General features: G+C 43.1%; 1 protein-coding gene across 1 annotated transcript in view; it reads right to left on the bottom strand.

Moving 5' to 3' along the window:
* Positions 1-442: 442 nt before the first annotated feature.
* Positions 443-16907, bottom strand: part of KIAA0753 (KIAA0753 ortholog) — a 30213-nt gene continuing 13748 nt past the window's right edge. Inside the window, exons 8-16 of the mRNA XM_040423474.1 lie at positions 15566-15723; positions 14105-14224; positions 11111-11200; positions 10770-10830; positions 10521-10652; positions 8051-8129; positions 7841-7961; positions 3288-3500; positions 443-1596 (exon numbers count right to left, since the gene is read on the bottom strand). Coding sequence (XP_040279408.1) covers positions 1473-1596; positions 3288-3500; positions 7841-7961; positions 8051-8129; positions 10521-10652; positions 10770-10830; positions 11111-11200; positions 14105-14224; positions 15566-15723 — 1098 coding nt within the window. The 3' untranslated portion in view covers positions 443-1472. The remainder of the gene's footprint in view (positions 1597-3287; positions 3501-7840; positions 7962-8050; positions 8130-10520; positions 10653-10769; positions 10831-11110; positions 11201-14104; positions 14225-15565; positions 15724-16907) is intronic.

Here is a 16907-nt window from a genome sequence, read left to right as displayed (position 1 = left end):
TTAGGGACTGGATCGTGGTGAAGAGATCAGTGGACCAAAGGAGCTGGAACAGAGCAGAGGGAGAAGGTGAGCAAGCTTGTCTCCACAGATCTGGTGGAGAGGGGGGGAGAATTTAAAAACTTAAAGAAGGAAGAAAAACCCTTTAAAAACATTTATTACATCTTCACACACAAATTTAAATGCAGTTAGGAAGATCCTTCCTATAAAAAGCTGTCACCCTAAACAGTAAAACATGGAGGCAAAAACAGAGCTCTGCAGCAACTTGAAGAAAATATTGAGAATATTGTGGCAAATCTGTAAAGAATAAATCAAGGCAACTGGACTTACTGTGGCGAGGAAACTAAGGCTCTGTTAAAGGGGTCCTGCAGTTTTTTTTTAAACTTTTGATAGATCATCAACATCAGGACCCCTGCCGATCAGCTGTTTGAGAAGGCTGGCGAGAAGTCCGTGGCGCTACTGCCAGCGCCGCTGCCTTCTCAAACAGCTGAGGATAAGGGACTGTTTGCAGATATATATTTTTATCGTGTTAGACAGTAAATCGAAGATAAATATGTGAAGCTTCAGATACTGTCTGAGGCCTAAGTGGTCTCCAAAGCTTGCAATTGTGTCATCATCTTTTCAGTTATCAACCACTGAGGAATCTAGGGACTGTTTGTACGTTGGCATCCGTTGGGTTTACAGTGGTGTATGAACCCTTCAGTGTATGTGCCAGGAATTCAGACCTCATATTTTCTCCACGTTCACAAACACATGTCCCGATGTCTGGCCAATAGTAAAAGGAAACACACACACACACAAAAAAAACTTGTTAGAGTGTGTTTTTTTTGCAGGCAATGCTGCAAAGCAGTCACACCGATACAGTGGCCAAATTTATTTTTACATCAATTTAGTAAGATGTGGGCTTTTTTCATAGAACTATTTGTGGCTACATAAAAATTATGGATTTCTATTTTTTGCATCATTGACTGAGCGGAATAAATATAGTGTAACTTTATAATACGGGTCTTTATGGTGATACCATATACCGTATGTGTGAGGATTATTTTAAACACCTTTGCGAAATAAATTCATTGTTTTGATGAACTGTTTATATTTTGTGTGTGTTTTTTTTAAAGTATATTTTATTAAATGGGTGACAGGGTGTCCAAGCTGTAGTGTACAAAGTCCTAGAGCAAAAGCTGCTCAACTTTTAGGGTTCCTATTTAAAAAACAAACAAACAAACAAACATACAGGAGATGGTTTTCATCAGAAACATGAAAGTGTTTGGCACAATATTTAGGTGCATAACATAAAGTAGCCTTCACTTGGTTCCTTTAGTTCTTGCTAAAAAAGATAAAGGAAAGACTGCTCATACAAGCAGAAAATGATTAAAAATACTCCACATTCTGCAAAGTTGTAGATCATTTTGCTTAAAATAAATATATTTAAAAAAATTTGCAATTGCACCAATTCATTACATTTAATTTATGGACTAGTTGTTTTCTGAAGGCTCCATGAACTCTGAAGTAAAGACAGCTTCTGCGTAGCCTTCACAAAGGTCTTGTAGTTCTGCCGCTACCTCCCCTACGGCATCATTTATAAGCTCCTCTGCCAGGCTGCAAAATAATAGACATAGTTACTTACTGGAACTTTGGGTATCTAGTCACTAGAGTCTATCACCAGGATACTCCCTGGTAAATGCCCTGTAGGACTAGCTCAGCTGAATGTAATTATACCTTTCACTTAGTGATCCACTGCTTCATTCTGGAGAAAAAGTACTTTTAACCATATGTAAATGAGCAGTTAAGTGCGCCAAGGGCGTGCCCAAATCACTGTGCATCCTTTCTCATCCAGCCCCTCACTCTTCTTCTTGATGGACAGAGCCAGGCAAAATCACTATGCAGAAACCTGGCCCAGTCCGTGTCAGGGAGAGAAAGCGAAAGGAGCATGGGTCATAATGCATCACGAGTCCGCCAGAACAGAAGCAATCCAATCCGGCACACGGACGATCTATGACGATCATATTCTCGAATAAGAAAAATCCCTATGAAGTCTTGTGAGAATGCTTAGGGAGGGGGTGCTGATCTGATGTATTGTGCCTGAGAGGCACTCCTCTAAAAATATTACAATCAATTTCTCAATATTTATACTGATGCGCTATCCTTCAAATAGGTCATCAGTATCTGATTGGCAGGGGTCCAACACTCGGGACCCCCGCCAATGAGCTGTTTGAGGAGACTGCCTCCTCACAGCTTACCAAGTATAGCACCGTACATTGGATAGCGGCTGTGCTCAGAATCACAGAAGGGCCTAGGCCATGACATCACTGGTCTATGGTAAACTGCGAGAAGGCTGCCAAAAATGAGCCCTCACACAGCTCCATAGAAAGAAATATAAAAAAAAAAATATAGAAATTATGGGGGTTAAAATATGGCAATGCAAAGAAAATAATATTAGTATTTTTTTAAAGTATTTTTAAAGTATTAAAAGAAGAAAAACTACCGGTATAACTATAAAAATATGGTATTCTCTGTAATCGTACTGACCTGGAGAATGAAGTCAACAGGTCAGTTTTCCCGCATGGGAACGTCGTAAAAATGAAGACCATAAAGCTGCAGAATTGCATTTATTTCCAATTCCACCCCATTTGGAACTTTTTTTTCCAGCTTCCCACTACGTGATATGGAATATAAAATGGTGCCATTCAAAAGTACAACTTGTCCCTCAAAAAACAAGCCCTCATATGGCTTTGAGAAAGCAAAAATAAAAAAAAGTTATGGTTCCAGGAAGTAAAAAACGAAAGATTTTAAAACAAAAATTGGTCTGGTCCTGAAAGGGGAATTCCGGTTGTTAGTAGTTATCCCCTTATCCATAGGATAAGGGGATAACTATTAGATAGGTGGGGGTCCTGCTGCTAGGACCCACACCGATCACGAGAACAGGGGCCCCGTACCCCCTGCAATTAATGGAGCGGCCGGCTGGGCATGTGTTCAGCCGCGCCATTCATTTCTATGGGAATTCCGGAGATAGTCGAGTACAACACTTGGCCATCTCCGGAACTCCCATAAAAATGAATGCAGTGGCTGCACGCATGCCCAACCGACCGCTCCAGTCATTGCAGGGGGTACGGAGCCCCCGTTCTCGTGATTAGTGGGGGTCCCAGTGGTAGGGCCCACACCGATCTAATAGTGGTCCCCTATTTTATCAGAAAAGGGGATAACTTCTAACAACCGGAATACCCTTTTAAGCAGTTGAGAAGACGTGTGGTTGTTATACCCAATACTGTACATTTCAAAGTATTATTTACCTCTCTGTGATGTGCCATGGGTTGAAATCTCCCACTTCCTCGTGGGAGGTCAGCCGAAGGTGTCGGTCAAAATTGTCAGTGTAATTGCGAATACTCTGTAGCATTTGTGAGGGAACAGACAGACGCAAGAGCCCTGTAGTGTGCTCGAGAGGGTGCTGGATAAAGTGGCGAGGAGACCGGCGAGCCAACTCTTCTTTGTGTATCTGTAGGGAACTTTGGAAAAATACAAAACAAATTAATGACAACACGTTTTTTACACTACTATGTAAAACTAGCCGATATATTTGCTTCCCTACTGTACACAATGATTAAACACTGATCGAGAACTCATTTCACTTGCCCTGTTGTACAGTTAATACAGAAAGTGTGTGTCTCCATTATGGCCACCACATGGACTAAAGCAAAAAACAAAAAAATCTAACTTTTAAATGAATAAAACTAAAACCTAAAAATGTAATCGCACAAAAATAAAAGTTAAAAGAATAAACAAAATTTTCAAATAACGATCCATTTAGCGAATGCAAGTAAAACAGTTTTTACCGCAATATATATAATTTACTTTAAAGAGTTTTGGGTATATCAAGGTAGGTGCATGCATTGGTTTAAATATCCAGTTCCCCCACTGATTCTTTCAACACCCTTTCATAGACATCAGTGATATGAATGATAACTTTGCAGATGTGACAGTACATCACGAGATCTGCACAGCAATGTAGTAATACTACACCGAGTTACTATACAAATAAGTGATGCATCAAGATGCCTAACCTGTAGCTACTGCAATAAAGCAGAACAGAACAAGGAGGAAAGGTTGTGGAATCATGGATATCACTGGATCAATGGACATTGTTAAGGATATGCAAATGATAAAATAAAATAGAAAGAAAATATTCAAAACATTTCAATTTAATTAGTATTGAGCATAAGCACCACATGTAGAAATACACGCACTTACACACCTTGCCATGCTATAAATGAGGTTATTAATGGTTGTCTGAGGAATGTTCTACCACGCTGAATGCACTTGGGCACATAAATCATCAAGATTTGCTCCTGGCAGCACGGGTTGCAATTGCCAACCAATCGCACCCCAGAGTAGCTCATTGGGAGAAAAGTTTTGAAATGATGGAGGACATGGTAGCACATATAGGCCACGTAGGCTGCTCACAGTAGCACGAGCAACATGCGGTCCTGTTATATAATAAAATAAAATAAAAAATAAAAAGGCTCATGGGACACTTTGAAGAAATGGCCGTACCACAGGTTCCAAGACCAAATAAATGTAACAGAGCTAGTGTATCTGAAGTGATGATTAGTGGGGTCTGGCGACTGTACATTATGCTATCCCACACCATAATCCCAGGAATAGGACTGATGTAACATTCCCTTGCAAAAGTCTCTTTATGGCAATCCCCATGTGGTCTCTAGACCAAGCTCCAATTATCACTGCGTCGGAGAAAAAAGTCGGACTCATCGCTGAAGAGGATAGACCTCCATTCCAGTCTTGCTAATCACCATGATAGCCTTTGAAAGCAGTGCCGTGAGGTCAATGGAACACCTGGCACTGGACGTCCGAGTCGTTGTCCAATGCCTTCTGGCGGTTTGTGTAGACATTGCTTGCCACCGTAAACATGTTATGGAATGTGATGTCCAAATTCACTTGCAGAACAGAATATATCACTACTCGCTATTCCTCTAATCAGACAATCCGTCCGTACAGAGGTTCTAGTTCATTATTGTTCTCCCAACCATCCGGACATGCAACATTGAACAGAGCTGACATCTCAGCCTAGCTGTGTAGCGATCTGCCGGAGTGATGAACCAAGGTCTGCCACTTCTAGGATTCTACTCCTCTGAGTTTGCAACAAGTGGTTATAACTGGCACGTCGATGAACAGGAGGCATCACTCAATCATCCCACACAACTTGATCTGATTTTTGAGGTTTCATGTGGCTAAAAAACTTCTTTCAATCTGTCTTTTATGCCCCCCACCATATGCCACAGATTGGAGCTAGGTGCTTGAAAATGTGATCATCTGCAGACCTTGGCAAACACCTGACACTTCCTCGATTTGCATAACTTTACAGCTTGTTCACGGTGCTAAAATTTCAATGCTTAGGAGTGTATAGACATGTCTCCTAACAGGGTGCAACAACAGGATGTGAACCCAGCGTTCTGGTCACCTTGACAAGTGCAATGGGAGAGTTTTACTAAGGTAAATGTGCCAGAATTCTGGTTCAATCTGCAACAAATAAAGGGTGTTGGAGTGAATTCACAGGTGCATGCCTCTTAATAAACTTGCTGCATTTTGGACTGTCTTAAAGTTAGAAAGCGAACTCTATGAAGGGGGATTTATCATTCCCACATAAACTGGTTTTCTGGCTTTAAAAAGTCACAAAAAGAGGTTTTGCGACTTTCTTAGTTGCAACTGGCAACTTTTATGTCACACTAAAAATACCTATAAAGGCTGAGCACTCACCACCTGGACCCCACGGAGAAACAGATGAACCTGAATAGTAATAACGCCTGAGTATTTTATTATTAAGAAATGCAGATAAGACTACTTTCACACTTGCGTTCGGTGCGGATCCGTCTGTTATCTGCATAGACGGATCCGCACCTATAAGGCTCCATTCACACGTCCGCAAAATGTGTCCGCATCCGTTCCGCAATTTTGCGGAACGGGTGTGGACCCATTCATTCTCTATGGGGACGGAATGGATGCGGACAGCACACAGTGTGCTGTCTGCAGCCGCAATTGCGGAGCACGGCCCCGATTTTGGGTCCGCAGCTCCGCAAAAAGATAGAGCATGTCCTATTCTTGTCCGCAGCTTGCGGACAAGAATAGGCATTTCTATGGGGGTGACGGGCTGGTGTGTTGCGGACCCGCAATTTGCGGGTCCGCAACACACCACAGACGTGTGAATGTAGCCTAATGCAAACGATGGTATCCGTTCAGAACGGATCCGTCTGCATTCTATGTTAAAAAAAAAGTCTAAGTCTAATTGTTAGTCAGACGGATCCGTCCAGACTTTACATTGAAAGTCAATGGGGGACGGATCCGTTTGCAATTGCACCATATTGTGTCATCTTCAAACGGATCCGTCCCCATTGACTTGCATTGTAAGTCTGGACGGATCCGTCTGGCTCCGCACAGCCAGGCGGACACCAAAATGCTGCAAGCATCGTTTTGGTGTCTGCTTACAGAGCGAAATGGAGGCGGAACGGAGCCAGACTGAGGCATTCTTAACGGATCCTTATCCACTCAGAATGTATTGGGGATGAAAGGATCCATTCGGGGCCACTTGTGAGAGCCCTCAAACTGATCTCACAAGCGGAACCCCAAACGCAAGTGTGAAAGTAGCCTAATGCGACATAAGAATAATCATTAAAAACCATGAAATATGATAAATACACAAAATATTACAATAACTGTGGTACAATATAAAATCTAAAATAGTGACTGAGGTAGTTATATAGCAGTACTTAATATTGACAGCGTGGATGGAATCACCGTTCCGATATATAGCAGTATGTGTCTTCTAATATAATTAGAATATTCAATTCGGAGACATCGATATTGGATGGTAGTAATAATCGTAACTAATATCGCATATAATGTTCCCAACTCGATTGTATGTTATCGATGTGCTGGCAATAGAAAATTCAGCATAAAATCGCTGATTGATATATTGTGATTAGACTTCCCAGTGGATGGTGATAATGATAACTGGTATCGCATATACTGTTCCCAGCTCGATTATATATTATCGATATGCTGGCAATAGAAAGTTTGACATAAAATCGCTGACTGATATATTGTGATTGCACTTCCCAGTATAGGGCAATTGTATTGCCGTACAACTTGTGCACACAGCGCCACTGTGCGCGCAAGTCATACGGAAATACAATTACCCTATAGTGCTCAGCCTTTATAGTTATTTTTGTCACAATTCCTTATGACTGGGTGAGTCATTAGGCTTAGTAGCACCCAATCCATAGTTATCGATGGAGTGAGCCACCATATCCTGATATTCACATTTTGTGTCACACTTGCCAGGTTTTTGAAACAAGGTGTGACAAGGGTGTGATGCGGGCGGGGCCATCAGCCTCAACACACTTACCATCTATACCAGACACTGGCGCAAATAATGACTGAAATGTACACCAGCTACGAGCTGGACTAGTTGCCAAAAGTAGGCATGTAATTTATGACAGGGCAGCACAGGGCCCCATCAAGACTGGCATTGCAGACACAGGTCTTGATAATTCAGGGCCTATGCCTCCTATGATCAGGAAGAAGTTTCTGCACCATGTTTTGGCTTCAGTATCAGTTAATCTGTTCACGAAGTAGAGCACAAAACTATGCCCACTTTATCAATTTTTGATGCGCATGACAATTTTACAAAAAACTGCAAGTTGCATAAACAAACTGACTTTTTGGGCTTCAGTTTATGTCAAAAACTGGAATAAGGCTCAATAATAAATGTCACACGGTTCTCATTAGTAAATCTGCCCCAAATATGTTTTAAAGACAGATCATCTTGACTTACTCTCCTTCAAAAGGCTCCTGTAGAAGAATGTCTACCACCGGCTCCCGCTGTCCTTTGGCTTTTGTGATCCTAATAGGGTGGGGAGAATGAGGACCCTCGCCTATGGCTGCCTGAGATCTCTCTGAAATGAAAGGATCGCATAATTAAAATACAAAACTTAGGACTGATATCATCGGCAGAGAAATTAAGCACAACAACAATTCCACTAACCTTTATCTTCTTGTGCCCAGAATTCTGGGTCTGAATAAACTATCCGAGTAAACCGCTGCCGAACTACTTCTTGGTATTTCTAAGGGGTAAAGCGGTTAATTATTAGAGACTCACACTTATGTCGGAGCAGATGAAACCAGAATTAGTGGGTTAGATTTTTTGGGTTAAGACCCAATTCTGACAGCAAACAAAGGCGTATCTGGTTGTCCGTACAGCATCCAGTGCGTCCGTTTTGTTTTCTGGATCATCCATTCGAATGAGTCTCGGATGGAAATCAGACAAAAATGGGAATGGCACCATTTACCTTAACCATTTAACTATTCTGCTGAGCTCGGGCAGAAAGTGGAGGGGGGGGGGGGGGGGGGGGGGGGCGGGTGCCAGGCTGCTGATATCTCATGATTGGTAGCAGCTAGAAACCTGCAACTGGTCTTGTTTGAAAGCTGACACTCCAGCCTTTCACACAAGACAAATGACAGCATTAGTCGAAGAAACAGAGGAGAAAGCACTGTTAGAAAGCAATCCAACCAGACCAGAGATATAGCCCCCCCCCCCCCCCAATCTGGAGCAGAATGAGGGAGCAGCTGCAGAGCTGACGGGAGGAGAGATAGTAATAGTACAAATATATAGAAATGTGGCATCATCATCAGTGTATGGACCCACATAACAAAATTACCTTATTTTTACCACAGTGAATGCTGAAAATAAATTCCACACAATAATGTAAAAACTGCTGTTTTTTTAATCTTTCACCCTAAAACAAAAAGTTCTTTACTACACCATATATACCCCAAAATGGTTCCTAAAAGGCCTCCAACTAATCCCGCAAAATAAAATAAAAATTTGAATAAAAAATAAAAAAATTATGACTGCTGGAACACAAAATATTAGTGGTCCTTAAAGGGACACTGACAGGCCCGATAAACATATTTAGTTATTCCTATGCAGTCATAGGTCTATTAAAGTGTATTCCAATGATATAAGAGTACCCCCTGTCCGCATTGTAAACCATGTAAAAACAACTTTATATTCATCTGTCAATCACATTTCTTTATGCCCAAGGGGCGGGTTTTCACATCTCTTTATGCCCAAGGGGCGTTTTTACTCCTACCTTCGTGCCCAGCCGCGCCTCAACTGTCGCTTCCTAGCGCCGCCCAGCTCATTATTATTCACTGGCTGGGCGGCCATTACAGTCCCCGATCCTCCCGAGCCGGCGCAGGCGCAGCAGGAGACGCTGGCATTGAATAAGGGACGCAGGCGAACTGCGAGTGAGGGTGCCGGGCAAGTTATCCGGCGCACGCGCAGAAGGTACAAGTGAGTTCAATGCAGCAGGAGACCCTGGTATTGAACTCACTTGTACCTTCTGCGCGTGCGCCGGATAACTTGCCCGGCACCCTCACTCGCAGTGCGCCTGCGTCCCTTATTCAATGCCAGCGTCTCCTGCTGCGCCTGCGTCGGCTCGGGAGGATCAGGGACTGTAATAGCCGCCCAGCCAGTGAATAATAATGAGCTGGGCGGCGCTAGGAAGCGACAGTTGAGGCGCGGCTGGGCACGAATGTAGGAGTAAAAACGCCCCTTGGGCATAAAGAGATGTGAAAAACCGCCCCTTGCGCATAAAGGAAGGTGATTGACAGATGATTATAAAGTTGTTTTTACATGGTTTACAATGCGGACAGGGGGTACTCTGATATGATTGGAATACACTTTAATAGACCTATGACTGCATAGGAATAACTAAATATGTTTATCGGGCCTGTCAGTGTCCCTTTAAGGCTAAAGATAATTATGTCACTAAGGGGTTAAAAATACAAGTCCCCTGAGTTGTGCGCCAACAAGATTTACTAAAGAAACACATTAAAAATCTACAATAAAAGAAAAAGAAATAAATAAAAAAATGTTACATTTTTGGGAGGGTTTAACGTGACTGTTAGGAGGTTACTGGGTCCATGTGCCAAGCGGGTGCTGGCTGGATAGCACGAAGATGGACATTACCGCAGTCTGAATTAAGCTATGAAATAGATGGACTGGACGGTGACAGTGTGCAGCCATGAATTAGCAAAAATAGATAAAAAATACACTTGTGATGCGACGATGTATTGCCATACATACCACCATTTCTTTCATTGCTTTCTAACAGTGTTCTCTGCACACTTCATTGATGGCAGTCATATAGAAATAGCCAGTACTTTCCCAAGTAAATTTGGTCGGCCTTCTAGTAAAAGGAAACTTAGCTGCAGGACAAATGCCCAGTTGGCTGTGGCTTCTCCCGGCAAAATCAACTGTTTGGGGAGATGCTGGGGGCAACCCCTTTAATACATGTATACTTTCTATACTTTATACTATTCTTTCTGGTAGGTCTACTTTAAAGTGGGCTTCATCAGGCAACACGTTAAAAGAAGATCATCCAGAGACAAACGCAGGGTTAGGCAGATAAATGGACAGAAGAGGAGACCTGACATTACTAAAGCTTTACCTCCATTTCTTCCATTTTCTGGATCATAGCCTCTAATTCACTATCAGGTTGCTGATAACGGTGTGAAAACTCCTTAAGATCCAGTTCCTGCAGACTCTCCCTTTCCGTTCCTGATAACACGTCCTCTGCCAACTGATTTGAAAATTATTATTTTTTTTTTAAAAAGGAGAGTTAGGCTTCATGCAGATTTGAATTTCTTTTTCGTGACAGGTCGTTTTCTGAATAGATTCAAGGAATATCTTATTATACCTGTCTCCTTGCTTCATTACTACTTCCATTAGGAATTCTTTTTGCAGCAGGAGCCTCCTCCCTGTACAAAAATAAAGAAGAAACTGCACGTAAATCTTAACATCTGTAAATATGGGACTAACACTGTCCGTCAAGCCAATAAGGATCGTCGGCAGGATTCTCAGCAGCCGATTAGAACATTAATTATCTCCAAACGACTCCTTTCAATGTCATTTTCAGCTCAAACTCAGTTTCTGGTTGCTATATAAATGGTGCAAAAGTGCAATCTATTATGTCATGCCATTCTGTGGGTCTGTAATTCCATCTCGCTCTCAGTGTCAGCTTAACCTTTATCCGCTCACCTAAGATGCCGTAAATGGGCTATTTCTTCCCTGTAGAGATTGTCGAGTTGTTGCAGTCGTCTTGCAGTCTCAGTGTCCAGCCAAGTCAACCTACCAAACAGCATAAGGAAAAGAGGTCAGACTTCTAGTTACATTTCTGGGAGATTTTTTTTTTTCTTTAGAATCTATACAGGATACATACTTTAAAGGGATTCTGTCATGAGATTTGAGGCCTATAACCTTAACATATGGCCAGGTCCCTACTAATACCCTGAATCCGAAACTGACCTTATTAAATGTGCCTGTGGCTCTATTAGCATATAAAACTGTTTTTTATAACCTGTCACTCACGTACCAAATGTGTCCAAGGGGACGTCTCATCATGCAGGGTGCCCGGCTGCAGCCGCCTTCCGACTAGAAATCGCCGCCCTCCCTTTCAATAGAGCCGTCTACCCCACCTCATCGCCGCCTCCCTCACCTCATCGCCGCCGCCGAAATAGTCCGCTCTCCTCAGCCAGATCCCGCGTGTGCGCACTAGGTATAACCTGATGCGCCCGTACGGACTCCTGGCAGCGGCCTCGTTGAGCGAAGTGCGCTTGCGCCGGCCGGCGCACTTCGCTCAAACCTGCCTTGACCGCCCTATTGCAGCCATCCAACCTCTTACAGCCGGGTGCAAAGCAGTTTGGAGCGCAGGCTGCTTTTCTACAGAGGCTCCCTTTTGATCTATTTCTAGTTATACCTAGTGCGCACGCGCGGGATCTGCCTGAGGAGAGCGGCGATTTCGGAGGCGGCGATGAGGTGGGGTAGGCGGTTCTATTGAAATGGAGGGCGGCGATTTCTAGTCGGAAGGCGGCTGCAGCCGGGCACCCTGCATGATGAGACGTCCCCTTGGACACATTTGGTACGTGAGTGACAGGTTATAAAAATCAGTTTTATATGCTAATAGAGCCACAGGCACATTTAATAAGGTCAGTTTTGGATTCAGGGTATTAGTAGGGACCTGGCCATATGATTTGAAAAAAAATTATAATTTAAAGGTGAGTTAAGCGGCCCAAATTGTAACCATGAGGCCACATTAATCAAGCAATAAGCATCACAAAGTCCATGTCGGACACATGTATATGGATAGGTATACTGCAATGTATATACACCGCTTACCCAAATGGATGTGTAGGTAAAGGTAGACGAAACCAGCATCCACACCAAATAAATCTCGTCCTCACACACAGATGACTTTGGCTTCAGTTGTATTCAATCCACAAACGCGTCGCCCCCTAATCATCTATTTTGATAGTGTGTAAGGTTACAGAGGACAGTGAGAAGATAGAGCAAGGAGGAGGAGGAGACGCCAGTGTCTCTCCTTCTCCCTGACAGCAGCGCTGACCAATCACAGCGCAGAGCTCAGAGCCAGGGAGAAAAAAAAAAAAAACTCCCTCGCTCTAAGCTGATTGGACAGCGCTGCTGTCATGGAGACGGAGAGACACTGGCGTCTCCTCCTCCTTGCTCTGAATGCTGAAAATACCGGGGGGCACAGCGGGTGAACGGAGCGGCGCCCAGGAATAATAGTAAGTGCACTTAGATCCCTGGGCACCGCTCTATGCAGCCTACTACTAAGTTCATATTCTTTGGACCCATGAAAGGTCCTCTTTAACTCCTTTATACAATTGTCTGCAGCGGTATCACAGACCCGGCACCCGGCCTCAATAACAGGGCATGCGATCTGTGGCAATTAACCCCTCAGATGTGGCACCTGAGGGGTTAATTGCCGCATATCGCATGCCCTGTTATTGAGGCCGGGTGCCGGGTTTGTGATACCGCTGCCTATACTCATGTTTTACATTAATTGGTGGCGCAGTGGCGACAGCTCCTCCCCTCCTCCTCCCTGCTATCTCCCCATTGGTGGCACAGTGGACAGCTCCTCCCCTCCTATCTCCCCATTGGTGGTAGTGGCGGCCGCGTCACAGTGGAGAGGGAGGGACTCCTTCCTTCTCCACTGTGCTACTGAAGAGAACTTAGGCTGCGCAGGATCGCGGCGGTACAGTCGCAAATGGCGACAAGACTAAAAAGTCTTGTCGCCATCTGCAAATTTTAAGTCGCATTGGCGACCATTTTGGTCGCCATCTGGAGCCCTGAGGGTGCTAAAGAAACCTAATTAAAGATGCTCAGATAGAGTGAAAAAATGTTGTCCCTAAGCGTTTCATTTATGTGTGGCGCCACATCGGATAGGGGACGCCACACATCTACAGTGGCCCTATACCCTCTGCTACAACACCCACATCCCTTTGGGTGAATATTACAGGAGGTGCGACCTTACACCCCCTCAGGACGACTATTCTAGGATTGGACTATCACATGTATATGTTGCATGAGCCCTTTGTCCCCGATGAGTTTTTGGGCTATATAAATAAATGAAACGCATAGGGACAACATTTTTTCACTCCGAGCACCTTTAATTAGGTTTCTTTAGCACCCTTTTAAATCAGATGGTTAGGGGTCTATCTTCTCACTGTCCTCTGTAACCTTACACACTATCAAAATAGATGATTAGGGGGCGACGTGTTTGTGGATTGAATACAACTGGAGCCAAAGTCATCTGTGTGTGAGGACGAGATTTATTTGGTGTGGATGCTGGTTTCGTCTACCTTTACCTACACATCCATTTGGGTAAGCGGTGTATATACATTGCAGTATACCTATCCATATACATGTGTCCGACATGGACTTTGTGATGCTTATTGCTTGATTAATGTGGCCTCGTGGTTACAATTTGGGCCATTTGACTTTTTAGATTCATTATTAAAAGTTATATTTTACTACTGCCCTTTTAGATTCTGGTTTTTGCATATGGTGGTAGCCTTGTAGACGGTATCTTTGACCTATGAGTGGCAACAGCTCGTGCGGTGGCTGTATATATATATATATATATATATATATATATATATATATATATATATATTTTTTTTTTTTTTTTTTACACAGCACAAAAAAACAAAAAACAAAACGAAATGTTGTTACCGGGAGTTTATGTTCTCTTTGTCATCTTTCTCAGCTTCTCTTCTAATTGAAGAATCAACCAGATCCCTATTTTTACATGGAGAAGCACTGAAACTTTTTACTTCTGGGTTCCAGCTTGACCTGCAATGGGAACGGGACACAGTGAAGTGTTAAAGTATAGCGTCACTCCATTATACGTATATACATATATACACACACACAATATAAAACACAGCTATTTATATATAATTGTGTCCAGACTTTTGTCCTAGGGAAAGCTTTTGATGTCATACTGGTGACAAAAGTTCTGATTGTAGTGGTCAGAGTGCTGTGGCCCAACAGATCGCTAGAACAAGTTATAACAGTGCTCTCCTAGCGCGCACTCCCTTCCCACCACAAGACAAAGTCGTGACAGACCAGTGTCGATTCCGCATGCTGCAGCGAGCAGAGCGTGTTGTGTGAGCTTTTCTCTCTCTCCTTGTTCTAGCAATTGGCGGGGCTGTCAGCACTTGGACCCGCACAGATCAAAATTTTTGATAAGTAACTATGACAAAAGTACGGTGCCACTTTAAGAATTAAGTTTACCTTGTATCCCATTCCAAAATGAGCAACTGTATTTCCAAAGCTTCTCTGATAAAATACCCAATATAGTTGTGCTCAGATCTCCTTAAAGGCTATGTATATCTTTGGGGGCAATTTGTTGTTATTATTGCATTGTACTCAAGTCATTTTTTTCAAATGGTCTTTATTAAAAATTTTGAACCAGCTTTCAGTTTCTCTAGGAGCAGGATCTGGATTTCCACTCCGTTCCATCAGGCAGCTCAGCTGACGCGCTCCTCATCTCTGACCTTATAAAACACTCATTATAGGTCAATTCTTATCTTACCGATGAGAAGGTGGCTTAAATAAGGGTTTATGACATTTTAGTAATTTAGACATAAGGGAAAGTAAAAAGTCTGATTCACACAGACAGAAAAACTGTTAACATTGTGTGACAGAATAACTCTATATTTTTAATAAAGACCAACTGAAAAAATTATTTTTAGCCCAAACGGAGTAAAATGCATTCATAAACAGATTGCCCCTGAAGGTGAACATAGCCAACTGAGCCGAATACGTAACACAACTTAGAAACATGAGGCCCAGAAATTATGTGCAACCCTCAGCCCAACTGTCCGGCATCCTAACGGTGTACAGGAGGAAAGGGAGCCTTCATATTTCATAAAAGGAGACATGAGGACTAAAGACCAAACCGTATCCTGGGTAGAACAGTTGTTCAGGTAGCCATAGGTCCTATTTTAAATTAAAGGGACCCAGCACAATACCAACTAGGCATCTGATGGTTGCTTTGGCACCCGACCTGGCCAACATGCAGCTGCATCTTTACATGTCAGATTGAGTAGGAGAGCATGGCTGAACTTCCCCTTGGAAATTTTGTGCCTATGCCTTGCTGTATTCTCATAGTTACTTCCATAAAATTACCTTTTTGGGGAAGATGAAGGAGATTTTGGGCTCGGAGGTACCCAGGGAATTTTCTTCTCTTTGACAACTGGATGATTCTCCTTCAGCTTGAATGACACAGTTTTCTCCTGAAAATGCGACCGTTGGGATGGGTCTGTCTTACGTGGCTGTCGGAAGCCCTAGGAGGACATTATAGTTATTTGAGATTCTACAAAGCATAGCGAACTTACACCTACTAAACTCTGTTCCTTTTATCAAACAAAAAAAAATAGATTTTTGCTGTTAGCATAAAATCCTTTTCTCATCTAGTCATTGAGGGACATGGTGTTGGGTATAGTTGTTATCACTAGGAGGCGACATTAAAAGGGATTGTCCGGGTTCAGAGCTGAACACGGACATACCCATAATTTCACCCCGGCAGCCCTCCTGACTTGAGCATCAGAGCAGTTCACGCTCCAATGCTCTCCTTCGCTAGATCGCACAAAGAAAGGGATCTTTTGTTTACAATCACACACTGCCGGGCGGAAGCTTCCACCAGGCAGTGTGTTCGGTGACGTCACCGGCTGTGATGGGCATGCTTCACCGGACTTCCTGGCAGCCGCATGGAGAGCCCTGTACATCACCTGATCTGCAAAAAATGCCTTTGCCCTGCGCGATTTAGCTCTGAACCCGGACAACCCCTTTAAGTGCTGGCTTCTACTACCCAATGAGCTAAACCAATCTGTACTAGAACAGTAGGGGGTAAGAAGAGAATTATACTGAATGAAAAGGTGGAAACAAACATTTGGAGAAAGAAAAACAATGTAGGAAATATTGACCAGCAGTAAGAAGTGCCATATAGGAAACGGACACAAGCGAACATTAAAAAAAGGGAACGGGTCTGTACTGTGTCCATAACATGGCAAGAACAAAAGTACTCATTTTCTTGTTCATGCTTTGGGAGATACAGCCTTGATCTTAGAATGTTCCAGAGGATTCCGTCAAGGCGAGAATAAAGCTGAGTGATTAGTGAACTGTTCCTTGCAAATTCCTTGCAGCCAATAGGAGTGTCAGAGGATGCAAAAGTATGCACCCTATACAATATCATAGATGGGACGGCCAAGTATACACCATCATGGCGAAGGCCCTGTGTTGGACACTGGGTTAAAGGGAATACCTGTAGTCTGCACCGACAATTAGGGGGGGACTTCACTTGGAACTTCATCCTAGGTAGGATGTAAGCATTGATTTGCTCTCTCTCTTGTACACCCTGGTGGGTCGGTCATGTTTTATAACGTGGTAGACAGCCATGTGTTATCTTATATTTAATCACACTTAGTAAATATATCTATTCACTTAGCCTGCGTAAGGTTATACATTCTCA

Source organism: Bufo bufo, chromosome 3 (genome assembly GCF_905171765.1).
Source record: "Bufo bufo chromosome 3, aBufBuf1.1, whole genome shotgun sequence".
Lineage (NCBI taxonomy): Eukaryota > Metazoa > Chordata > Amphibia > Anura > Bufonidae > Bufo > Bufo bufo.
The sequence above is the reverse complement of the archived record's forward strand: the minus strand, read 5'-3'. Positions and strand labels throughout refer to the sequence as shown.